Source organism: Anolis carolinensis, chromosome 4, assembly GCF_035594765.1.
Source record: "Anolis carolinensis isolate JA03-04 chromosome 4, rAnoCar3.1.pri, whole genome shotgun sequence".
Classification (NCBI taxonomy): Eukaryota; Metazoa; Chordata; class Lepidosauria; order Squamata; family Dactyloidae; genus Anolis; species Anolis carolinensis.
In genome coordinates, this window is record NC_085844.1 from 243,270,565 (window position 1) to 243,297,272 (window position 26,708).

Genomic DNA, 26,708 nt, shown 5'->3' on the forward strand with positions numbered 1-26,708 from the left:
CTGGCTTATACAAACCATACTTGTTTAGTCGCAATTTTACCTGCTTACTACTACCACCTATTATCATTGAAGGCTAGAATAAGGGTGATGTCTTTGAGGGGATACTATGATTACAATAATACGTATATAAAGAAAGCTCTGAATATTCTAAGACACACTGTATTATCTATTTGTGATATTTGGAGCTAGTGTGAAGATGCAGAGAGGGAGCCATCCAGCAAAACAAGGGTGTCAGAGCTCTCCGCCCACCTTGACAGTGCATTGTATACAGGTTTTCCTAAGTACATACATATCCATCATGTTGCCTGGGAATATCTCTGATAGCTGGGAATGATGTTCAAAAGCCCTCAATAGAACAGAGCTGAAAGCACAGGTGAATGAAAGAATACAATTGGCATGCCACTTACTACTCTTCAGTCCACTAAAAACCACAAATCCGTTAAAGATCAGCCTTGTTTTGGCTAGAATGTGTTGCAGAAGGGTCATTCTGTTGAGCTGAGGAACTGTTTGTGCTGGAACCTACTTTCCTTCACTCTTTATTTTTCAGTGGAGACCAATAATGAAAGCACAGAAATATGGTGGGATAGTAGTGTATTTTTGTCTTTCTTCTGCTATATCTTTTCACTTTTCTTATTGTTGTAAGAGCTGAACGTCAAATGTTTCTTCACCTATCATATACCATTTTTATGACAGCCATTTAATGTAAATGTCTGCTACAATCTCTGTTAAAGGCAATGAAACAACCTTTCTCACTCATTAATAATTTTATTCCTTGAATTTGTTAATTTTTTGTCATGATTTCTTCTGAGCAGCTTGGTAGCAGGACATTAGGTTTTGCTTAATTGTTTTTGCTGCAACATTATATTCTATGGTGCTGCCATTTTTAAAACAAATGGTGGTAGAAAATAGAATTGCCTAAAACTTGGCTCAAAAAGTAATATAAATGGAAATACAGGATAAATGGAAAACTATTTTATTATAGAAATGCAATAGTCAAAGCTTACCTCCTGTCTTTCTCAAATGAGAACATGCTTCACTTCACAATGGCATATGCCACGTCAAAGCAAGTCAAAACTGTGTTATAAAACAGATTGATTTTACAAATCATTGGAATGGCTGTAAAAAGTTTAGCTGAAACAGTTTTCTTTGATTCTTCTCCTGGCTCTATAACATTCCTAATGCAAGGGCAGCATTTTATAGACACAAAGCGCTGAATTTTTCCACACCCCAGAGACGTGTAGATATAATTATGTAGATCTAATGTGATGTCCTTATTTTACTGCAGTTTGTTAATTATGATCTAGCCTAGGGAGCCTAACAACTTTCCCCTCCTTCCTTTCTGTTAATCTTGATTTAAAGCAACTTGTAAGATTATTTTTAAAATCATAATGTGTTACTTGTTTCAAATTTGTTTTTCACAAGTTGCATATTACTATTACTATTAATAAAGAACAAATAAAGCAATGCAATAACATATCATTTAGGAGACAATTTTAAAATGTTTTGTTTATGGTCCTCGAGGTCTTGACCCCTCCCCCCCCCCCCCAAATTCTGAGAAGCAGCAGTGGATAAAACTCATTTTCTTGCACTTTTCCTTTACATAATAATAATAATAATAATAATAATAATAATAATAATAATAAATTTCTTAACCACCTCTCCTCATCTCTCGAAGTGGGTTACAAAACAATTAAAATACTACAAATACACTGAAATGTATCTCCATAAAAGTTACAAGCTGTGTGGCTGCTGGTCCAGACATGACTTCTCTTTTTGCTCATAGCATTGCAGAAACATCCCAGAAATGCCAGTAGGCCCCTCAGTAATTCATTTCCCCTTGCATCGTAAATAACATTGTGCCTTGCCTGCAAATCTGTTAGTACAGTGTGACCTTGCTATCCACTGAGATCTGATCCTAGGATCCTTCAGGAAGACCAAAATCCACAGAAACTCAAGTCACATAATGACATAGTAAAATTGGATCCTTTATACAAAATTGTGGTTTGTTTTTGAATTTTATTTACTTTCAAGCTGTTGACGGTTGAATCTATGGATACAGAATCTATTGATACTGAGGGCTGGCTGTATGTTGAGAGGTTTCTCATTGTAAAGATGGAATGTTTATTCATTTTTATAGCTATGAGGATTTTACCCATGGAAGAAATAAATAGAATTTGTAGGGAAAATATGACAGTTTGGGGGGGGGATTGATCACAGACCTATTGATCTACTCACATTTGCATGTTTTCAAACTGCTAGGTTGACAGAAGCTGGGGCTACCAATGGGAGCTCAACCTGTCCCACAGATTCGAACCACCGACCTTTTGATCAGCAGGTTCTGTGCCACTGCAGCTTCCAATATGTTCACTACCTTAGACTTTTAAAAAAATCTTCCTTAAAATTGCAAAAATAATGACACCACTTTTCAAAAACAACATTTGTGAAACAATGATTGTTAATATTAACATCTTTATAAAGTAATAACATTGATTCTCATTTCCAAAACCAATACATTTGAGTGACATCCCGCTGAGAAAGTAACATATCAAGTTGCATTATTTTAAGTTGTTATTTCCAGGTTCTTATTTCACACTCCATAGGCACCAAGATACATTTGCAGTGATTTTGTCAAAACACTTTTTGTCAATCCTGTTTCTAAGTGCACCTTGGGGTGTACCTGAATAATTTTAGCCTTGCTTTATATGCAGCCCACTGCAATGCTGTCTGAGCGGAAAGATGTCTGCCTCCTGATTAACAAACCAAGCACTATGGAGAAAATGATTGTAATACCACTTCTGGAACACAATATAACTTGATAATAATTATCTTCATTTGTTTCTTGCAGGACCATGGCAAGTCCAAGAACAAGAAAAGTCCTGAAAGAAGTGAGAGTACAAGATGAGAATAATGTAAGTAGTTTAGTTTAACCTCTTAGCAGCATATGGTTAAGTGGCAAGGAGTCACCTTACACTCACATTAGAAGATTCCATTTGAATGATTCAAAAATTAGCTATGATAGAGAATCTCCAACCTATAGGAGTTTATAGTATAGAAGGTCCTCACTAAGTCCTTCCCACAAGCTCACTTCCACCACATGTGAGGGTGGAAGGAATTTCCCTGCATATAGTTTCCACTTGGTTCTCTTTCTGCCAGGAGGCAAAGGCTTTTTTTTTGTTTAGATAGACAGGGCATTGATTAAAATGCAGCAGAAAGGGATTTGAAAGTAGTATGCTCTGCATTTATCTTTCCAATCATGTTATAAATGTGTTTTTAACCATGTGTTTTTGAAATAGAATTGTTTGAAGGTTTTCAAACTACTGTAAAATAACATTTTGTTGTGTTCTGTTTTGAATGATTGCAAACTACTTTGGGTCACATGATAGGAGAAAAGTGGTATACTGTATAAATAAAATGAAATATAAAGTAATAAAAGTAAGCAGTGCTATTCAGAGTCATAATCTGTGACCCAGTATTGGTCCATGAACCATTTGCTGACAGTTTCTAGGAAAGAAACAGACCATTGAAGCCAGAGATCAGAAGTAGATCACATTGTGAAAACATCACTAGTCCCCTCCATCACATATTTTGAGAAACACCATACTAAAAGAAAACCTTTCTGTCATTTGATCAGAGATAACAGGAGGAATTGAGAGCCAGCGTGGTGTAATGGTTATGTGTTGGGTTAGGATCTTGGAGATCAAGGTTCGAATTCTTGCTCAGCCTTGGAAACCCATTGAATGAGTTTGAGTAGGTCACGTTCAGCCTTAGAGGAAGATAGTGGCAAAATTCCTTCTGAATAAATCTGGCAAAGAAAACTGCATGATAGGTTTGCTCTAAGGTCGCCATAAACTGGAAGTGACTTGAAGGCAAACAACAACAAAAGCAGCAAAGAATTTACCTGACATGCTATTTATTTTCCCAGCTGTAGAGCAGCACACATTTTCAGAGTATGTGTCCTGGGTTCTGTTGAAAGGCAGACATTTTTTTCCTGGTATTATTTAATTGAGAATTGGAGATTTCAAAGAAAGTACTTTATAGGAGGGTATTGTACTGTTTTTACTGTATGGTTTTTAAACTGCTTTTAATAATATCAATTTGTATTTTTAACATTGTTTTTTTTTTTAAAAAAAAATGTTTCCTCCCTTGCCCGTACTATTTTCCAATGCAGGTTTGTTTTGAGTGTGGTGCATTTAATCCCCAATGGGTGAGTGTGACTTACGGAATATGGATCTGCCTTGAATGCTCGGGAAAACATCGAGGCTTGGGTGTTCATCTCAGGTTAGTTTCTCATAAGAACCTCTCTCCAGTATAGCCTTTTCTGTTATTTGTAGTATCATTGTAAAATATATTTGATGATTTAGTTAATGGTTTTTAATAGTGTTATTGTTTACTGTTTATTATAGAATAGATACACACTGACTTGATAGGATTTGGCAGACAGAGTAATATAGAAATATTAGTTGTAAATTGTAACAATAAAGGTCTAATAGAATGTATTTTGTGATTCTTATTGGTACACAGTTTGATGCTGATAATTCATGTTTATTATGCTAAGTCTAAGTCAATAAAGGTTTCTGATATTAGGCATCCAAGGAAGAAAATGGTTGTACTTTTTAGATTTAAATGTAATATCAAGTTAATTTAGAATTTCTTTTTAAAAATCTAGTTTATTCTCAATACATACGCTTTTAGGCAGAGTAATAAATTCACAGTCATTCATGGTATGCTCATAATAGACTCACAGCAATTGGTTTGAGGCACGATCTTCTGGCTTCTGAAATAGACTATTCAGGACCTTCCTGTGCGATTGACTAAGCGTCCTTGTTGTGGCAGTGGATGCTGCCACATGGCTCTTTTATTGTTGGTACTCCACTAGGAGTAGGAGTGAAAAAGGGGTATGTTAGGACAAATGTAGGAACGCCTTAGATCTTACACATAATAAACACTGAAGTTGTCAGTACCTGGAAAGTGAATGGCAGGGAAATAAATTATAGAATTAGGCCATCTGGATTCCAAACGTATTCCCTTTCCCACCTTGTTGGAGATGTTTTTCATGCTGCTTTAATTACATTGGTATTGATATAATAAGAACTAGATTTTTTAAAACTTTGATTTTCAGTTTTGTGCGGTCTGTCACTATGGACAAATGGAAAGATATTGAATTGGAGAAAATGAAAGCAGGTGGTAATCATAAGTTTCGGGAATTTTTAGAGTCTCAAGAAGATTATGACGCTTGTTGGTCACTGCAAGAGAAATACAACAGCAAAGCTGCAGCACTCTTCAGAGATAAGGTCAGTTTAATTAAACAATAACTTACGCATCTTTGGAACCTGAACAATTGAAGACCTAAAAAAGGCTTGGAGAGATGGATTCTTGTGGAATTTATGTAACTCTTAAACTGTTTATTCTGGCATGGTTGGTAGAGTCTCACTTATCCAAGCTAAACGGGCTGGCAGAAGCTTGGATAAGCGAATATCTTGGATAATAAGGAGGGATTAAGGAAAAGCCTATTAAACATCAAATCAGGTTATGATTTTACAAATTAAGCACCAAAACATCTGTTATACAACAAATTTGACAGAAAAAGTAGTTCAATATGCAGTAATGCTATGTAGTAATTACTGTATTTATAAATTTAGCACCAAAATATCACGATGTATTGAAAACATTGACTACAAAAATGGCTTGGATTATCCAGAGGCTTGGATAAGCGAAGCTTGGATAAGTGAGACTCTACTGTAATAATAAAACCTTAACCATATATATATATATAATATATGAGAGAATGTATGGCTTCCAAAACTTATGTGGCTCTAAGTATAGAGAATTACCGAACTGATAATTAACTGTCTAGTTGCTTTGTGTATTTTTTTTTTAAATGAAAGTATAATAGAGAAGGTAGCGACGCTTTATCTAAAATTGTTTGATTTTTACTTGCAATATCAAATCTTGTTGTTTTTCCAATAATTGCTTGTCCCAACTGTATCTTAAAAACAGGTTTTGTGTGTTTCAGGTTTATGTAGTAAGGAGAAGCTAAGCATTTTTTATTGATCTTCAATTTACGGCACTCCTAGTGCAACTATGTTTTCGTAGCCCAGGAGAAGCTGAAAGAGAAAATTATAGGCCTTAGTAGATTAAGCAACGCTCAGAGTGGTATAGTGTTTATGTCAACCAGATGCTTCTGAAAAGTTTTAAACTAAGTACAACGGCAGTAGTTTTATATCTTATGGCTTATATTGTTGTCATCTACTTTCATAGATTAATGAAGTCTGAATGTGAAGGCTTTGTTTAGCTTCCACCTCTTCCATGAACTTTCTCATCTATTTATTTTAATGACTTTCTCTTGAAGTTATATGGCTGCTCCCCCATACTTTAATATCTATATGCACTAAAGACAGCTCTGTGGAAGGAAACACGCTTAGGTCTTTAAAATATGTCTTACTTTAGGTGGCGGCACTGGCCGAAGGTAAAGAATGGTCAATTGAAACATCATCTGCTAGAAACTGGACACCACCTCAGCCCAAAGTTGCTCTTTCCTCAACTCATCGGTAGGCTTCCCTTTGTCTTGTAGTGCCCCCCCCCCCTTCCCCAACCCGGAAAGTGTGAATGGCCACACACACACAGCTCCCCTCTGAGTTATAGGGAGCATTTTCATCATGTTTTAGTGTAACAATTTAAACCCACTAGAACTCCTTTTTTAAACAGTGGGGTGTAACTCTTGTTCTTTTTGTAATTTTACTCTTGCAGGAGACACTTGAGGGCAAAAAAAGGTCTCTGGGAAGGGTCCTGTAGACTAAAAAAATGGCTTTGGAGGGCCATATATAGCACATAATCTGCACCTTTCTACTCCTGGTTTTATAGAGAAAAAAACCCTTGAGTTCTTTAAAGTCTACTGGAACAATTTCAGTTTCATGCCCCCTCTCTCATGGAGCCTTTTTCAATATCAGAAGTGACTGGAAGGGTGTGCTAAGAGCTTTCTTTAAAGGAAAACGAAATAAAAACTGGCAGATGGGCCATATTTTGCCCTCTGTCACCAGCTCTCAGGGTGGCGTACAACCGATATTGGATTGCTACACAAAAGTAGTTTAATAGGCAAGAAACATGAAATATGTTAATAAGTTACAACACGTTGACTTTTTCATATTGCTTGCTTTTTCTCCTCTCAGCGATCATCTGTTACAGAACTATTCCATAAAGCATCTTTAACATGTAGTGGTATTTTATATAACTCTCTTACATAATATAATGCTATTTCAAGTGGTTTAGTTACAGTGTTGGAGCTTTCTGATATTTAACTTTAGTTTTATATTTTGTATATGTTAAAGAATTAGATTTTCATAAATGTTCAGTAATCCATTAACTAAAAAAAGTTCAGGGTATCCTAATCTGGTTTTATCACAACTGAAAATAGATGTATTAAGAGGCAAATCTTGATGGAGTGATCTCCTGTGCATAACTTTCCTGCCCACTGTATGCACATCCTATTTTCATAGAAGTACAAGTTTGTTTCTTTGTTTATCATTTGGTTTGTATACAGTTTATATTTATACTTTATTCTTTGTAGCAGCTCTGCTGGACAACAGCAGAATGCAGGTGGCACTTCTGACAAAGCCTTTGAAGATTGGTTAAATGATGATGTTGGCTCTTATCAAAGGTAAAAATCACATGTCAGTTAAATATAAGATTCCATAAAATAACTACCAACTGTCATTTCTCTGACATAGCATGGTGGGCCTTGGAACCAAACCACAGCAGGTAGCAGCGGGGCATTGTACTGAGTTTATTTTATTTATTTTACTAAAATATTTATTTCACGCTCACAGGGTGTCAGATATTATCATCTTTAAACAGCTACAAACAAGTAGTGCAAAGTGAAAGACACCCAAAAGGTGTTGCTCTCAGAGGAATAGGTTTTGACAGAAGCAGTGAATAGTGGCTGACTACTAAGTCAATCCAAAATTTGTTACAAACGAGCATTTATCAAACCAGTCATAGATGAAAACGTGAAAGTTATGCATTACTCTTAATGCAATTACCTCCTGTTAGTCACTTTTTGTATAATAAAGATGCAAAAAAGTTAAATTTCAAAGTATCAGCAAGTAAAAATGAAGTTATTTAAGTAGTATAACAAGTTTCCAGTTGTTTTCAATTTACTTTTAATGGTCATTTGTAGGTGATCCTTAATGGATTTTTACAACATTTTTAATGAATTAATGGTGGTTTTTTTTTTTGCAAAGAAGTAATGGAAAATAATGGAAAAGTAGCAAGCACTGCAACAAGTAAAGCAGTGAATTGAATCTTTCAGCCTTTCAAAACCTGAAGGCAAGGCACCCCCTTCCCTCAAATACTGTAACAAAAACAAAATATTTTCCAAAAAGAACTTGATTAACTCAGATAAAGAAAATCTTGGGTTCCATAACTCATGTTAAAGTCAAAGATGGTTGTGTATTTCAGAAATGGGTTTTTAAATGCCACATGAAGAACTCACATGGGCAGTCTAAAAATAAGATCTGAAGATCATTGGAAATATTTTAAACGATAAACTGCTGAAATGGAATGGTTTGCCAAGCTAACTGGGAGCAAATGATTTGTCGTGATTTAATGCATATTTGGATTTAAGGAAATGATTCTGAAATGTAATATACATTTAATTTCTGTGTGCATGTATGTATTTTATAGAAGTGTATTTGATGATAAAATATGTTTCTTTAGTTTCTTGTGTGTTTTGATTCAGTGGCCAAGAGAATCGCTATGTGGGTTTTGGGAATACAGTTACTCCTCCGAAAAAGGAAGATGACTTCCTCAACAATGCCATGTCCTCTCTATATTCAGTAAGTAGGTTGTTCCCAGACTTAAATCTTACTCTTTTGTGGCTAATAAAATATTTTTAAAACAGTAAATCTAGTGATTTACACATCTCCCTTCATGAGCCAGTTACAGCATTAAGATCGGCTGGGGAGGTCCATCCTCGCAGGTGTGACCAATGGGAACGATAGACAGGGCCTTCTTGGTGGTGGCCCTTGGCTGTGGAATTCCCTCCCCAACAAAATTATATCGGCTCCCCTCTCTCCTGACATTTAGAAAACAAAACTTGGCTATTCAAGCAAGCATTCAGTGAATGATAGCAGAAACAAAGTAGTGGAATGACAACCTCAGGATTGATGCAATGTTTAATGTTTTATGTTTGATATCAATGACTGTGTCCGATGTTTTATAGTTTTAAAAGTTTTTAATTCACAATTACTGTATATGCTATTTTAGATATGTGAGGCATTGAATTTTGCCATTTATTATGCTGTAAACCGCTTTGAGTCCCCCCAGGGGTGAGAAAAGCGGTATAGAAATGCAATAAATAAATAAAATAAAATAATACGTGTCTTTAAAAAGTTGAGAAGAAGAGAGAGCTGATTATGGGTCATTAGATTACTTCTATAACTGTAATGTCATAGACCCTGGAATTTTGCAGTGCAAAAATCGACAGTGGGAACCGTTAAACATTCTTAGTGGTGGCCTTGTTTGTTGGGTAGAAGATAGTTGTGCACCTATAAAAATATTTTTAGCATTTCAAGTGAAAATGATACCTTATCTACCAGTTTTACTTTCCCTGCCTACATGATCTTTTGTAAACATAGTGCCCATGTGGTTTCAGTGTTGGATTAGGACTTTGGAAGACCAGGGTTCAAATCCCCACTTGGTGTAATGGAAACTCGCTCAGTGACTTTGGGCAAGCTGCCAGCCTCAGAGGAAGGAAACTGAACAAATCTTGTCAAGAAAACTCGATGATAGGTTCACTTTTGAGATGCCATAGGTTAGGAATGACTTGATGGCACGCAACAATAGCAGCAATGTCTTTAGGTTGATATTTCTAGAAACTGCATCCCAGAATTTTCAACCCAAGTAATGTATGTAGAGTATGTTTATCTATTTTGCTTGCTTTCCCATTTACTTTTTACAGAAATGGGAGTATTCTTTCTATTTCCCACTGAATTTTTTAAAAAACAATTTTTGGAATATGATTTTTTTCTATTCAGGCAAGTTTTCTGACTTAAATAATACAGATTCATCTACTTGCATAAAGGCTTAGAAAGGATGAAGATATATAGCTGTCTAAAGATTTCTCTCTCATAAGCTGATCCTGATCAGTTAAAGAGATGTATATCTGAAGCAGCTTCCTGTTACATAAGCAACAATTTCATAATGTGCATCTGATGATGAGAAGGTTCTTTGTAGAGATGGAATTGTCTGAAATTTAAGCTGCAATTTCCAAAATTAGAAGGATGTTCTCTTCTTCTACCTTACCTTCATAGTTAAATTCATGAAATCGTGCTGTGGAGGAGCAATGACTGCATTTTTGATGGAGGGTATCAAGTTTGGCCCTTATCCTAATTTGAAAACTGTGGCAAAAAATAGAGTGCCTTATACTGGTTATCCTTTGTGTGTTCTTCCAGGGTTGGAGCAGTTTTACAACTGGAGCAAGCAAGTTTGCTTCTGCAGCTAAAGAGGGTGTAAGTAAACACTATAACCTAGCAAATGATTTTATTCCATCTTCCATATAATATGCTGCTGGTAGAAAACTTTTTTTCAAGCAGTAGTCTTGGCAGCCACAATATACTTGGAGTTAGTTGGCTTTTCTTCCATCTGAATTGTTTCAGGTAAGAGCAAAGGCCCTTGGATGGAGGATTTCAGTTGATTGTGTCTTGGAAGACTTGTAATTGCAGTTGTTGAATTATCAGTCTGCATGTTGTGAATCTTTTTGTCTGAATTTCAAATATAATGCTTTTCAAAGCTATTCACCTCTCTTTGACATTTCCATATTGTATTTTTCAAGTTGGAGTTGAACTGAATGTAATTGGCATTGTTGCCATGTGGCAAACACAAGATTCTTACTAATGTGAAGGTACAAACTACATTCACAGTGGCAACAAAGTCAAGTAAAAGAACTTGTTTGCATAAGTATTTCTGAGGGCTGTAACCCCTACCATTAATTTGTGGATTTCTTCCTGTGCTTCCACTGTGGCCACCAATTGTAGGGAGCTTTCATATTGCCTCATGGTTCCTATCCAAGACTTTATCTTATCTTCCTGGACACTGACATGTTTTGTAGGAGGAATTACCTACAATTCTGAAAAACACGAGAATGTTAAATGTTGCTGGGTCTGTCTGTCTGGTTTTTGTTTTGTGTTTGTTTTAGTGAAACAATGAAGCAAATCATTTTTGTTTTCTCTGCAGGCTACCAAATTTGGATCTCAGGCTACTCAAAAGGTGATTATGAAAAACCATTCTATTCAGTGACTAAGCTGGTGCTAAAAATCATAACTGTCCTCTTTTCTCTGCAGTTTGAATATTCTTGGAATACTTGCAATTTCCTGGATCTTCTTTGATAAGCTTTATATTAGGTCCCTGTTTTCGAGACATTTCGTGGAGAACATGGAATCTAACAACTAACTGGAAAGTTAATACCATTTAGTTAATATTGTTTTTCTATTCCATGCCAAATTGTTTGTGTGTATTTTATACTCAACCCTATTAAGGCTGAATTTATTGCATAATCAGCTCTTCACTTAAAGAAGTGGTTCAAACGAGTACAAGAGAGGTAAAGAAATCTGGTGGGAGGGGATTATCTACTATAATACAGAGACAAATAGCAATTGTTCCAGGTAAAAATATATGTGTGTTGCCGGCTGACTTATGGTGACCTTATGTATTTCATAGGGTTTTCTTAGGCAAGGAATACTCAAATAATGTTTTTGCTACTTCATTCCTTCGAAATAAAGCCAATAGCAACTGATACTCTTTTGATGGTCTCCCACTTAAGTATGAAGTAGAGCTGATGCTGCTTAGTTTTCAGGATCAGATGGGATCTGGTACCTTTAGGGTATTTAGGCTAGATTCCTATGTACCAAGCAGTTACTGTTACAGATAAGCCATATATATAAGAAACCACAGCATTTCTTCTCCATGTTGTCATATAATAGCTTCTGAAACTGAAGTGCTTCTTGGTCTGTGCACTTGCAGATACTATACTAGACGCATTTGTAGAAAGTGACTTGTCAATACAACAGACTAATACAACAGTTCTCATGATGGTTGGTGCTTTGTCCCAGAGTATTGCAACTTAAGGTGGGGAGTGCTAGCATAGCACCCATGAAAAGAAGAAGGCTCATACAATGGCATCATATTATGGCACTTTGATGCAGAGTCTCACATGGTCCTATATATTTTTGAAGTCTTTGCATTGTAGGTTTGGGATGTGCACCTGGTGCGGACCAGCCCTTATGAACACACGATTTGAATCCAGATACCTTGTTAGCCTTGTGCTGGAATTGAGCTTGATAACTGGAAGAACTGGCTGCATGGATATCTAGTTTTAGAAAAGAAAAAACCAAGGTTCTTTTAGGTCTTTGGGATTTTTTGAGGCCTAAGTATGTAGCTATTCAGTGGGAATAATTCATGATTAATTCTAATCATGTTCCAGGCTAAAATTGTTTGTGTGTGTATGTTCAAAGGAAAAATGCTATAAATATTCCATGTCAGATCTTAATATCCATCTGGATATGAAACCTGCAGATATTTACCCCTTAGGTAGAAGAGGGAAACTTTGATATCACCTTGATTTTCCTTTCCTGCCTTTTCAGAGAAGATGTAGCTACTTTCTTCAGACCTTGTTGAGTTCCATAATAGTATCAATACTGGAGTTAATTGATTATCTCTATTGACAAGCCACTTCAGCAGCCTTGCTCCCTTGTTCTCATTATTGGTCATCATACATAACAGCAAGTTTCCCCTGTTAGCAATTGGAGCTGTTGCTTCCCAGCTTGGGTTTAGTCTGGCGTACCTCTCAGCCGTGACTCTACATATATTAATATATAATCTGGCAGTTTAACTTGGCATTTTAAACAACAAACTCTGCATTTTGCTTGTCATCAGGGCTCTTGTATATGAATAAAAATGCTTTCTTGCCTGGAAAAAAGAGTGCTCTAGATCTTTTGCTAAAAGCTGCTTCTTCTACCCTCCTTGCTCTTTTCTCTTGTGCTGCCTGGGTGTAAAGTTTTGGGGCCACAAACAGCAGGCAGAGCCGGTAAAGCCCTCTGTTCTTATGCATGGGCGCTTTTTTCACTGTGCTGAATTTGTACATTTTGTTGCAAGCTGTCTTTTTTCTTTTACTTATTCTGCCCCCTTGAAATTAAGTCACCTTTGCATAGCAGTGTTGTCTGCATCTTCCTGTAATGTCTTCTTTGGCTTGTTTAAAATAGGGTGCATCAAGCAAGAGTCCAAAGTGTGTCTTCCAGTTAATGTCATGTTATCAGTGTTTACATCAGGGGCTAATTCGCAGAGAGATTTTGTATGTGTTGAGGGCAGCACTCACGAATGAGAAATGCCCAGAACTATTCCTGCATTTGGGAAGCATTTGGAATTGGGGTTGTGATAAATGTTTTACAAGTCTTCCATTAACAGGAGAAAAGGTTTGCAGCATTCAGCCATAAAGCACCCAAACCTCAACACTCTGTTTCTTGCACAGTGATCAGTGTTGACCTGAAAGAAAAACTTGAGAGGATTAGCAGCATCAGAAAAAATACTGCACAATGTATGTAGTCCATCTCTAGATGCCCAGATGGATGAACATTGAGTGGATTAACTTGTTGAGGAATGCAGTGTCCCACTGTGATTCCTGTTCTCAGCAATGTATATGGTTAAGAGAGATGCCAGTCATGGTAGTCAGTTGCTCTTATGTGCAAAATACTTCTGTGTTTGTACTAATGAGATTTTAAGTAACATGTAGAAACTGTGAAGAGAGAAAAAGACCCTTTCTACTTGGAAGAGGTTCAAAGTTTTCTTCTTCAATTGTAGCTGCTGCCATACTTTTTCACCTGTTTTTTCATTCTCTTATAATTCTTCACACTATAAAAAAATAACTTCTCTCCAAGATTGGTCACTCATTATACTTGTAATTATGTTAAGTCTCACATTTAGAATGAGGAAGTGTAGAAAGGAAAAGCCCTACTCCCATTATGTAATGTTCATTATGAAATCATAGCAAAAATGGGTTATAGTTTTCAAAAAAGAAAAGAAAGGTGAGAAGGAATCTACTCTAATCTCCGTCTATAAAGGCAAGTGCCATCACCTAGGGAGAAAAAGCAACTATTCATTAAACAAGGTAATCTAAATTTCATGATTTTGCAAACAGAAAAACAAGTGCTCCACACAGCAAGCAAACAAATAGACAAGTGTATTCTATTGTTTTTGTTCAGGCATTGTGGTTTTCCCTTTACTTCTTTAGCCAATAATGCCATTCTCTTCTTCTCCCCCCCCCCCCCCCCCCAGTAATATACTGGGATAAAACTATTCCACCCAGTATCTTCTTTCTAATTGCAGCCAGTCCTTCAGCTCTAGAGAAGCAGAAAATGGAGGGGGAAAAAAGTCATTCAAACTTATGGACAGAGCAGATACTGAAATAGAAAATCGCAAGCAGATTTTCAATTGTTAATTTTTATCTCCCCAAAACATTGTGTAATCCTCCTGTTATTGCAATGTGGCAAACCTTTGCTCTAAAATAGAAGCTTTCCCTTCCAAAATAGGAACTCCATTACTCTTTGAGTATGTTAGTGAATCGCAGCAGAGCATGAACCTATGTTGTGGAATTACTATCTCTTTTTTTTACGGTGCTCCATGCAGTCATGCCGGCCACGTGACCTTGGAGGTGTCTACGGACAGCGCCGGCTCTTTAGCTTAGAAATGGAGATGAGCACCACACCCCAGAGTCAGACATGACTGGACTTAACGTCAGGGGAAAACCTTTACCTTTACCTTTTTTTTACTTAAGCAATTCTGCTGTGTTTCCTAGACATACATTTATTCAGTCAAACAGAGATTACAAGCTCAAATGAAAATACTGGCTATCCTTACAAAAGGAATTTCTTGGCTGCATGCTACTTGTAGCCATTATCCCATAGCTTCCAATAATATAAGCTTATATTTGCACATGATTTGAGCTAGATTGTAGTTTCCTTAGAGAAGTCCCACAATATAGCTCAACCACTTGAGTGAAATTTTTATATATATTTCTAAAACAGCATGGGAACCAATTCCTATGAATTGGCAGCAACTGTGCCACAAACGTAGCCTTGTGGTTTATTGCAAATATCTATCTTCAGATCTGTTGCTCGTTGCCAAGGCTTGGTGGAAGAACTAGGATGCTGAACAGCCCTGTTGCCATCTCAGATATATCTCAGTGTACCTTTTCTTTCATTTGTGACTGTGCCTCTTGTGCGCTTTCAGCTCACTCTGTTGCTTGTACCAGCAAAGCATAGGGCTCTTCTGTTCTACTTTTTCTTTGGAAGTCTATTGGCTACTTTCTGTGGCAATACATGTTAGATGTGTCCTATGAAGACAAAAAGTGTAACTGACTTTCTCATTTTGCTTTTAATTAGGCATCAGAGTTAGGTCAAAGTTTAAATGAAAATGTTCTCAAACCTGCACAGGAAAAGGTAACTTTGGAAAATGAATACATGACTGATGGGCTTTGAATGTGTTACCCTTCTTAACCGTATGAACATCTTCTTTTTTGATGCTGAAAGAGACCAACAGGGCTATCTTTTGGTCCAATATGAATGCACAGTTGCTCCTAAGTACAATCTTAAATTTCTTTATTATTATTTTTTAAAAGCCATATTGTATTATTTAAAAGCCATACCACATTACTTCAAGGTACCTGTAACCAAAGATCCGACTGGCTGATTAAAGCCAACATGAAGCCCCCCACCTCATTTCCATTCTGTATTGTACATAGTTCATCTCTTTCAAACTAAATTTTTCATTACATTGATGTCACTTGCCATTCCTCAGAGTAGCATACCTTTTACACCTCCCTTTTTGTTTCAACAACCAGTGAAGTAGGTTAGATTGAAAGATAGTGTCAGGACCCAGGCTGCAGAGCACCAATAACCATACACAGGGGCCAGAATCTATCTAATATCTTTATTGAGGAAATATATAAAGTTAATAAAAACAAGTGTAGAATATAGTTCAGAAGTAGACCTTTCAGGAAAGGTCAAATATAGTCCAGGAAAACAATGTCCAATATGAGATATTAAAGTCCAAAGTTGTAATCCAATAACCGAAACACACACTTTGCCAAGCAAAGTGAGGGGAAATGACAAGGTCCTTTAGTCCATGGAGCTTGATGCAAGGCTGGGGAGCAAACTAGATTCTTGGCAAACAAGGCTTGATTCAAGGCAACAAGAAGCGAGGAGCAAGAACAGGGTCCGTGGCGGGGTCCGGGGAACAAGGCAGGGCTGGAACGAGAGCAAGGTCCTGGAAACTGGAGTAGCGTATCCACACACAATCTACTCCCGAAGCTGACGAATTGACTCTGCAAGGAATCCTTGTGGCCAAGCATCTATATAGGATCTTGTTTTCCCGCCAAAGCACACTTTCTCTGGGGAACAAGAACCGAAACCTATACTGTCCAGATGCAGGACTCCTTAAACTTTCCCAAGGGAAATAGACTTAATCATCTAATTGTCTGGCAGCTATCCGGGCGCTTCGGCGAGTCGCCTCCCGCGCGTGTCTATCTTGATTATAATAAAGACGGCGAGAAAATGGGGGAGATTTCTCCTCAAGGCTTGTTTGTCTGACTTCTTGTGGGCAAACATCCTGCAGCTGCAAGGGCTCCAAATCTGGCAGAAACGGTGGGAAACCCAAGTTTTCCTCTTCATCTGTCACAACAGTACTAGGAACGGGACTACATGGCCCATAAGTCATCACAGATAGTGACTGTTTTAGAATTTTAATCTGAATCTTCCTAATTGTAGCCTAATACTCGTAACTGCTATAATTATTACTATTGCTATTACTGTTACTGTTATTATATCAATTTATATTTTGACTTTCTCCCAAAGATGGGATTCAAGGTGGCACACATTTTAAAAAAACGAACAAACAACTAAAACATACAAAAATGAAATTTCAAATTTACTTAAACTAATCGCCATGTGAAAATAGTTCAGATCTAATCAAATAAAACTTAATAAAATGCAGTTTGCAAAACTGAAAACTGCTGAATTTAAAACAATACACATTTAATCCATTTTTCTTTTTAAGTTATGTATTACTTGGAAGAGAATTCCTGAGTCTAGGGGTGATAAATGGAAGGTCCTCTCTCACAGTCCTTCCAACCATGTTTGTGAAGGTGATGTCCTTGAGAGATAGTCCTCTTCTGATGATTTCAGGGCCCAGGCAGGATCATAAGGAGAGATACATTCTGCCAGATAGCCTGGACCTGAGCCATGGTTCATAACCATCCTTGAATTGTGTCTGGAAACAAATGGGCAGTCAGTGCAGTTCTTGTAATAGCAAGTAGCATGGTCCCTGTTCTGGTTGAAACTAGATAAAGTTTCCTAACACTCTTCAAAGGCAGCCCTATGTGGAACGCATACCATTGTCAAGACAGAATCTAACAGTCTCATGTGCCATTGAGGCCAGATCCTGCATCTCAAGAAAGGAGTACAGTTATTGTATGGCCTGTAAATTCATAAAATGACAACTGGCCGCTGCAGACATCTGGGCCTCAGGGTTCAACATTGAGTCTGGGGGTTCATTCAAACTGCAAACCTCACTGCCTCCCCCCCCAAAAAAAAAACTTTGTATGCCCTCTCCCACTGGTTTCATGTACTATATATGCTCATTTATAAATTAATAAATTTAGACAAAAAATTCCCAGAAACCTGAGTTGACCTATCTGTGGGTCCGTTTATGAACCTGGGTAGGAAAATGGCAGTAGGAGTTCTCTGGTGTTTACCTGCTGTGACAGAGAAATGGAAAGGGTCAGTGCTGCTTTTAGGTCCAAGAAAATGGCTAAGTTGTTGCCTTTCACCATTTTATCCATGGGATCAAAATTTTTCATTTGCCCAAAGGAAAAGACCTAAGAAAATTCAGTGGTTTGTGGGAAAAGATGACTTCTTTACAAACCGTGGACTCTCTCCCCTTAACTTTGTTGTCTGTGACACAAAATACTTTTTTTTGTGTAACAAGCTTTTCTTACAGGCTGAGCTGTTCTTTACCTAACTGGAGCTCTTAATTCATATAGGTGAAAGATGGAAAAATTTTGGACGATGTTTCCCATGGAGTCTCACATTTGGCTTCCAAGGTATGAAGTGGCCTGCCTAAAGTTAGGAGGCCATGTATTAAGCTAGTCTCCATATTCCTTTAGCAAATGAGCTCCAACACAAACATTCATGACTTTTGCAGCACACAGCCTTGGCAAATGGCTCACCTCTAGTAGAGAAAAAAATCTTCCTAATTCATGCATTATTTTTAACATCAAAGTGATTGTGCAGCTATTTGATCCATTCCTTTTGTGTGGCAAATAGATCTGAATATGACCTATGTGGGGAAACTTGCACTGTATGAAGTAGACTTTGTCTGAACCTTGTGTTCATGTGACTTGACAAACATGGCAAAATGTGTGTTATCAAGATCTGTATTGAAAATAGTAGAATAAAATTGTTTCAATAATGACTGCATTGACACATTATGAAACATAACAATTGATTGAATCCATTATCAGATACTGAGCTTGCAAGGAATATGGAAACAGCTTAAGTTGAACAGAAATACTTCTGAACCTTACTAATCTATGTACCTTCTTCCTTTTCTTGTGTTTTTGCTGCCATTGCTTAATATAACTGGTAAGTGCTAATGCCTCTTGGGTCTTTAGCATTTTCGTGGTGAATGCTTCTCTTCTTACATTGCTGTGGTGTAACACTGTTAGAAAATAATTAAAATACTGTTCAAGTTTCTTGGAGATTTCTTGGAATTGCTTGAAGTGTTTGTTCTTAAAAACACATTGCATTCTTTCAGAACAGCTGCCATCTTATTTTTTTTCCATCCTTGCGATGGCGTAGAGACTGAGTGGAGCAGAGGTTTTACTTAGAATCTGTCTGTGTTCAGTTAGCAACTCCTAGCAAAGTCTCTTCTGGTTTACAGAGTTGGGCTTGTGTGAGTACCTTTTCAATATTTTGACTGATATATGATAATAAGGAGGACATAAGATAGGACTCAGATAACTCCATTCATATGATGTTGGTAGGAGAAAGCTCGTTATGCAGATTGTAACTCTATTGTCTTGATCTTCAAGAAAGAGGGGCCAGGAGCTAAGGAAGATCTGGATGGGAAGGCTGAAGAAAAAAACTGCTTTGCCAGAGCCCTTTTAAAACCATGCCATAGCACTTAATACATGTGTTTATTTAACACACAATCTTAGCTGGTTACTGCATTTTTAAAAAACTTCACTACTGTACTTAGTAGATATCAGAAATAGTAATGTTATCAAATCCAATGGACAGAACAGATTCTGAGACATAATTAAAAGATTAATCATGAAATGCTGCTCCTTCAAACTGTCGGGTTCTCAAAAAAAAAAAAGAGGCGGATAAAGAAGGTGCACATGTGTATCGTTTTTTGCTTGTCTTTTGTCATACTGTATGAAATAGATTTTGCTAATCGTTCTTTGGATTTGCTTTTCTTCCTCGTTTTTCGCAGGTCCAGGGTGCAAGCAGTAAGGGCTGGCGAGATGTTACCACTTTTTTTTCTGGAAAATCGGAGGAGCCTTCTGAAAGGTATCCTGTTGATGTGCCTGTACTTGGGATATATGAGTCTCCATGGGGAGAAAGGCAGGGTATACATAAATGTATACATGCTAAAATCTTCTCTCTCATAGAGAGAGAATATAAAGACAAAGTCTATCCACTTTTGCATTGATGCCTGTGCTATAATTCAGTGGAAGTAAGACCCATTTATATTTTATTTAGTATTTGGAAAGCATCTTAGAAGTTTATTGTTGCGTAACTTTTGGTTGTTTCCAACTCATAGTAACCCTAAGGCAAACCTTGGCAAAATTTGTTCAGAAGGAGTTTGTGTTTGCCTTCCTCTGAGGCTGATAGAATGTAACTTGCCTAAGATCACAAAGCTCTCAACTTACATACCAATAATAAACAGCTATTTTTTTCAGAAGAAATGCATTATTCCTTAGACTGTTCATGAGTATGTTTTCCAAATATTCAGGAGCCAAATACAGCTTTTTAAAACCCAAGCATAAGTAGAAATCTGAAAGAAGTAAACATGGGTTGTATCCAGATTAAGTCATATGAAGAGTAGAAATACGTTACACTGAAGTAGTCTTGATTAACTTCTCATTAATTTTAGTGGTTTGTGTAAATACAGCCAGATGAATGCGAAACAGTGTCCCTTTTCTTCAGAAATAGTTTAATTCCATTTACCCTGCTTCTCCTTGTCACCTAAATAACTTGCTCAATTTCACTCATCTTCCCAGACAACCCTGTTTTCCCATAACCCATTATTCTTCGTTTTAAAAAATTATATCCCATCTTTTAATTGGACATACAACTAGGATTTCTGTCAATTTTGAAAATGCTTAGCATTTTCTGTCAAGATTGATCTCTGTTCTCATAGTAAAACAGAGAGGACAAATAATCTATAATGAATTTGCTGTACCATCCCATCATTATGGATGGAGACATAATTATATTACCAGCTCTGTTCTCCTTGAATATCTGTACCTTCCCCTTTTAAAGCCATCAACAAAAATCTGATAGCAGCTAGATGCTTTGTCAGTTTTCAGTGAACTAAAATAGCGTTGTTGTTTTTTTGCTTTTTTTTCCTTCTTGAAAGGCCACCTGAGGGAGAAAGCTACCAGAATACCAGCGAAGGCTACCAGAACAATACAGTGGATCACAGCTTTTGGGAGACCTTTGGCAACTCAGATCCACCCAAACCTCATAAGTCCCCAAGCAGTGATAGCTGGACCTATGTGGACAATTCTATGGAGAAGAAGAGCTCGGATAGCTGGGACGTCTGGGGCTCAGGGACAGTCTCCAATAACAAGAACAGTAACAGTGACAGCTGGGAAAACTGGGAGACCAATTGGGAGAATGCAGCAGGGGAGGGCAAAGCCAAAAAGGCCCCCAAGAAGACAACAAAAGAGTCACCATCAGCTGCTGAAGAAGGATGGGATAACCAGAACTGGTAGAAACCTGTCCTGTCCAGTATAGCCAAGGGGAAAGTCACACTTCTGGAAAGATTTACCATGTAACTGGATTCATGTCCTTGTCATTTTGGGCCTGTTCAAACCACCTGCTTTACAGTTCAATTTTCTTTCCACTCTGTTTACAACTACAGCAGAAACTTTTGTTTGCAGATTCTTGTACTTTACTATATGGAAACACATCTCTCCCATGGAAATGACCTTGTATACTAGTGCTGCTGTTGTATGTGGACTTCCTTAAAGCAAGAACATACTTTCATAGCACAGCATTGCATGTATAGTCTTGCGGAATTGCCCAGCTTCTCTTTGGAGCTTCAAGTAAAGCCCTTAGCAGCCTTTGATATGAGGCTGTCTTTGTTTGGTTAGTGAACATTGACTGATGCTGCTGGGATGGCTTTGAATTAAGCCAAAATGGTAATTAAAACATTGTTGAAACAGTTCTTAGGTTTATTAAGGTTTGATAGAAACATCATCACTTGTTTCAATTTTTTGACAAAGAAGAATCAACTGAAGCTCGTTATCTAAAACATCTGGAGTCAAGAATGAGGCATTTCCAACTCCTGTGCTTGGAGGTTTTCAACAATGGAACACATCTCCCTTTTTAAAAGTTAAAGAACAGATTTTCTTTTGTATCCTTCTAAATTTTTCATTTTTTTACTAGAATTGCCCAGATACTAGAGTGCACTTGAATAGCCATTGTATGTCAGATGTGGCAGAACAGGATCTCCAGTTGACAAAAGCAAAATTCTCAAGCTTCATCATTCTAATTAAACAATATTAATTAAATCATAAACGCCATAATTTATCAATGAATAGAACTTTGGACACATGAATAAAATCAGTTTACAAGACTTTATGGTAGGTTTCTTGGTTCTTCCTTCTCTGAAAAATTAGAAAGACTATAATCAAGAGTGGTCAAATTGCAACTTTCATCATGTTGGACAGTTTTGCAGCCATTTGAGAAGAATTCAATTATTTCTTCCTACAAAGTCCTCTGTAAAGGACTTTTACAGATATCTTGTCATCCCTGTAAGTTAAAAGGGCAACAGTACAGTGTGGCTATTGAGATGTGAAAACATGCTGGAAAACTTTGAATCATGGTGTAGTTGGCTGAAGTCAAAACTGGAAGCCAACATGGGCTTTTCAGAAATTGATATAGACATTTGTTTGCAGACCTACGTTTTACATGTTTGAATTGCAGCCCAAGAAGATCTCCACATTGTCAAGTGTGGGTCTACAACTCTGTTCTTATGGACCTTGGTATGGACTTAAATTCCCACTTCTAAGAATTCAGCTTAAGATATCTGCTGTATATAATTGTCTACACACAGAATTACCCACTAAGTATTAATAGTTTACTAGGGTTCTTGTGTATTGTTCAATATGTCAATATCTCGTGAAGTTATACAATCGTGTCAGCTTGTTCTGCTGTACTTAATTCCTAGTCTTTAAAACTGCCAACTAAAATCTTCTGGTTTTCCCTTCTGTTGTTTCTGTTCCACCCTTCTCTCTTCTGAAGGGTTGATCTTATTGTGCTCTTTCTGTCTACCAGTGGTAGCAGTGGTGAGATGGTCCTTGCCTTGTCTTCAGAAACCCTTAAAGGTGCTTTCCTTCTGCCAGGCAGACTCCTATGTCTTGTGTTGAGAATGCCTGACCTTGTACAACTGCTCCTTACAAGCATAAATAAATTTGAGCACAAGGAGAGTTGAATTTGTAGTGTTGGTGCTTCCATTCTTGCCAACATGTGTGTTATGATAACATTGGAACTTAATTGAATGTTCAAAATCTAGAGAATAATGGGAGCTTATACCTAATTTTTCAGTCTGTTCTCTTAAAATATTTCCAGCCATGGAAGCCAATGCATGTTTTCTATACTACTTGAGAGTGGAATACTTGCTCTCATGATCTGGCAGTAAATCTTTCAAAGACTAGCTATAGAGAAGACATACTTATGTTGTCTTCATGAATTAATATGAGAGTCTCTAAATTATAAGAATGCTTCAACTTTTTGTCACTTTATGAAATATTCATACAGTCTCATGAACAAAAGATATATATAAAAGAACTTCTATTTTCTGTTTTCTTATGTTTTTCTAAGGCCTCATCTGCCATATAATGTAGTTTCAGAATGCCGTTTAACTGCATTGGAACTAGATTATATGAGTCTTAACTACATTTTGAAACTACATTAAATGGCAGTGACTTAACTTAGCTTTGCATTTCCTTGCCCTGGTCATATAATAATTTGTCATTTAAAACTTTCTACACTTTCACATCACCCCTTCACTTTTCAGATTCTTAAATGGCATCACGGAGCTGCCATCCTGGTAAAATGATGCATAGGAAACATTGGATGGCAGGATTAAAATATCCTGTATCTTGAAATAGTTATCAAGGTCTGAGTGAGAAGTAGTAAATACTTCTTCAAAAAATGATTTATTTTTAGTCCCAATTATAGCCAGGCCTGAAAATTGATTGGTTTTACATTGTTGGTCTTATATTAAGAGGACAGATATCTCCTCAGCAAACAGTGTTTTACAAAACTACTATTTTTCTGGTTGCCTGCAGCAGAACAAATTGAAGTCTGAAATATTGTAACTGCTATTAATTGCTAACAATTATCCATGATGTTGCCTAATATCTTTTGAACTCGTGTTTGGACTCAAGCTTGGACTTTATTCCTGTTCTAAGGATCATAATGAGTAATAAGAAAAGTCTGTAGGTTATATCAAACTGGCAAAGAAGCATTAAATGTATGCCTTTTGATCAGTTTCATAAGATTACTTTTTAGGAGAGACAGTGCATAGAAAGTAGAGGCATCCGTCGATATTTAAAAGTTTATTGTGCTGTTAAGATCTCACTTTTTTAAAAGGCAGCTTTCTTTGAAAAACATGAAGCAAACCAGGAAGCCAAGAGATGCTTTAATGTTAGGCTCCATTTTTGCAAGCGGGCTTATTTTATTTTGTAGATCTTACTGTTTATTTTTTCCCAGGGATTGGACTACAATGGTACCTCAATTGTTTACTACTACAAATTTATTTATTTATTTTGCAGAGAGGTACTTGTAGAGGATACCTGGGAGTTCCGCATTTGTCTTGGGTTGCTTTCAATATATGGAATTGGTAACATTAGAAATAATGTCAGTTTTATCATCAATATTTAAGATAAACCTACAATGCAGTATTTATTAAAGCTCAGTAGCATGAAGTGGTTGCTGTACAAGAAGTACATTTCTAAACTACCCAACAGCCCCAAAATCCTCCAACTGTAACCTATTCTTCCTTCAGCCATGCAATCTTGACCTCATGATATCAATTCTTCCAATTTCCTTGAGTTGAAATCTAGCTACCACTATTCTGATTCCCTCAGTGTCAATACAGATGTTGCATTTTTTCTCCCCGTGGGTAAAATTGAGTGTGGGGTGGAAAATACGGATTTTGGAACAAACATCTGTGAACATGACTACCGTCGTATACTGATAAATCTCTAGAGATCTAACGAGTGGATTTCCACTGTGATGTAACTTTCCATGTGTTTTCCACTAAAGGCAATGTAGGGAGGGAATCATAATTGAAATTAGTAAAATGGAAGGCGTAAATTGGCTTGATTCAGATAAGATTATATCTTTTCTCCAGGATCTGAAATGCTATAATCTTATAGTGAAATCAAGGTTGCTTGCAGGATTGTTGTAAATGTTGAGCATTTCTAAGAACACAACTGTGTGTAAATGATAGGGTTCATAACTTAAAATCTTTTGCTGTACAGCCTTGCTGGAAGATCAGTTTAAATCCACAAGAATCCAGCACGCATATACACAGATCCCATTCGAACATTCCATGGGTAGATTTTTTAATGTATCGATGTAGTAAATTTGTGCAATAACTTAAAACCGTTGGGTGAAACTCATTTTAATTTAATCCAGATTGCAAGGTTTAGAGGTGCAGTCTCCCAGTACCAAGACCTCACATTGACCAAAATAGAGGCCAGTACCAGCGGAGGACTTTGCCAAAAGCTATGAGTGCTAAAGGATGGATTTAAGAAACTTCACTGGATTCTTAACCTTCCTCTTTTAGCTTGAAGTAATGGATCTCTGGAACTCTTGTTTTGTTTCTTTGAGAGAAGGAGAGTTCTGAAACATGGTAACATTTCAATTTTCCTTCTGTATGTTTGTGACGTTCACAAGAACAGTGAGCGATCTTCCTTGTTCTGTAAAGTGGTTCAGGATTCGAACCTACTGTGTCATCTTGAAAACAAAACAATAAAGCAAGAGAAATGAAACAAAGCAATTCAAAAGTGCCTGAGGACTACTTTCATTTACTTTAGAGGGCTTTAGAAATGTAAAAATAGAGTGAAAGAAGGACATTTGGATATAAGTGTGAACTGTGTAGGTCATTGCTATCTTATGTTGTTTTTAACAGTAATGTGTTCAGTTTTCTACATTACTATTACAGCTTGAGAGTATGCAGAGGTCCTGGTGAGACCTGAAGAAAATGCATTATTTATTGCAAGAATTTTCCAGAAAAGATAATGCTACAACTACAAAAGATAAATACACAAAAATATAGCATTATAGAATACTTGAAAAAGAATATATGCGGAAAGTCACTGAAAAAGTGAAACATTTAACTTCCAACTTTCTTTCTGGTGGAAATATGTTATATGTTATCCTAATTTATAACGATCCTAATTTATATTCAGTGTCCTATACTTCTAATGTTGGCATAACCAACACTAATAATTCTACTAATTTTCAAAAATTCATTAAAATTGTATTTTTAATGAAAAATACGATCTCAGTATTATGAAATGTTCAGTTTAGCTGCTGTATTTTGCACTGAATGAATTTTCTAGAATAAATAAAACATGTATCAGTGTACAGATTTTCAGAAGGACAATATGTGATTGAAGTTAACAAAAATATAGCAGTGGTAGACTGGAGTATCGGTTATCTTCATAGGCAATCACTCGTGGCCAAGGATAATTGTCTTCCAAGGGTAGAGTCTTTGTGATAGGTCTGTAAGTGACTATAGAGACTTAGTCTACATAGTCTTTCACAATGAACACATAGATTTCCAGGTGAAAGGCGTTCCCAACAAGGGTTTGCTTGGTGTGCCTTCCTCTTGGCACATTTCTCCCTTTCTTCCTCTATTTGTGCCTCTTTGAAATCCACAGCACTGTTGGAAACAGCTGAACTCCAGTCAGAACGTTCAAGGACCAGGGCTTTCCAGTTCTCTGTGTGTATTCACATTTTTTAGATTAGCTTTAAACCCATCTTTAAATCTCTTGCTGTCTGCCAACATTCTGTTTTCCATTCTTGAGCTGAGAATAAAGTAACTTGGGAGATGGTGATTGGGCATTTGGACAACGTGGCCATTCCAGCGAAGTTGATGGCCGAGGATAGTCAATTCAGTGCTGTGGATCCTTGCTTCTTCCAGAACATTGACGTTTGTCTGCCTGTATTCTCTAAGAGATTTGCAGGATTTTTCAGAGGCAATGCTGATGGAATTGTTTCAGAAGAGTGACATTTGTAGATGGCCCTGTTTTGACTGCAAGGTGGTGACCCCTCTGAATGATAGGGATAGACAAAAGAGGCAGATTATATATAGGGTAGCTTTTCTAAACGCCTTTCTGTATGGGGTGAGCAGGG

At 36.9% G+C, this 26,708-nt stretch overlaps 1 protein-coding gene across 14 annotated transcripts in view; it reads left to right on the forward strand.

The window, feature by feature from the left end:
* arfgap1 (ADP ribosylation factor GTPase activating protein 1) overlaps window positions 1–25,354 on the forward strand; it is a 34,909-nt gene extending 9,555 nt beyond the window's left edge. Inside the window, exons 2-14 of one of the 14 annotated variants that reach the window (XM_062979036.1) lie at window positions 2,846–2,909; window positions 4,169–4,278; window positions 5,120–5,291; window positions 6,448–6,548; window positions 7,568–7,654; window positions 8,735–8,831; window positions 10,449–10,505; window positions 11,230–11,262; window positions 13,049–13,078; window positions 15,429–15,485; window positions 18,086–18,145; window positions 19,546–19,616; window positions 20,689–25,354. In XM_062979036.1, coding sequence (XP_062835106.1) covers window positions 2,850–2,909; window positions 4,169–4,278; window positions 5,120–5,291; window positions 6,448–6,548; window positions 7,568–7,654; window positions 8,735–8,831; window positions 10,449–10,505; window positions 11,230–11,262; window positions 13,049–13,078; window positions 15,429–15,485; window positions 18,086–18,145; window positions 19,546–19,616; window positions 20,689–21,046 — 1,293 coding nt within the window. In that variant the 5' untranslated portion in view covers window positions 2,846–2,849 and the 3' untranslated portion in view covers window positions 21,047–25,354. Of the gene's footprint in view, window positions 1–2,845; window positions 2,910–4,168; window positions 4,279–5,119; window positions 5,292–6,447; window positions 6,549–7,564; window positions 7,655–8,734; window positions 8,832–10,448; window positions 10,506–11,229; window positions 11,263–13,048; window positions 13,079–15,428; window positions 15,486–18,085; window positions 18,146–19,539; window positions 19,617–20,688 lie in introns of all 14 variants that reach the window. The other 13 variants (XM_008110184.3, XM_062979035.1, XM_008110183.3 and 10 more) reach the window with 13 other exon arrangements.
* Window positions 25,355–26,708: the final 1,354 nt, after the last annotated feature.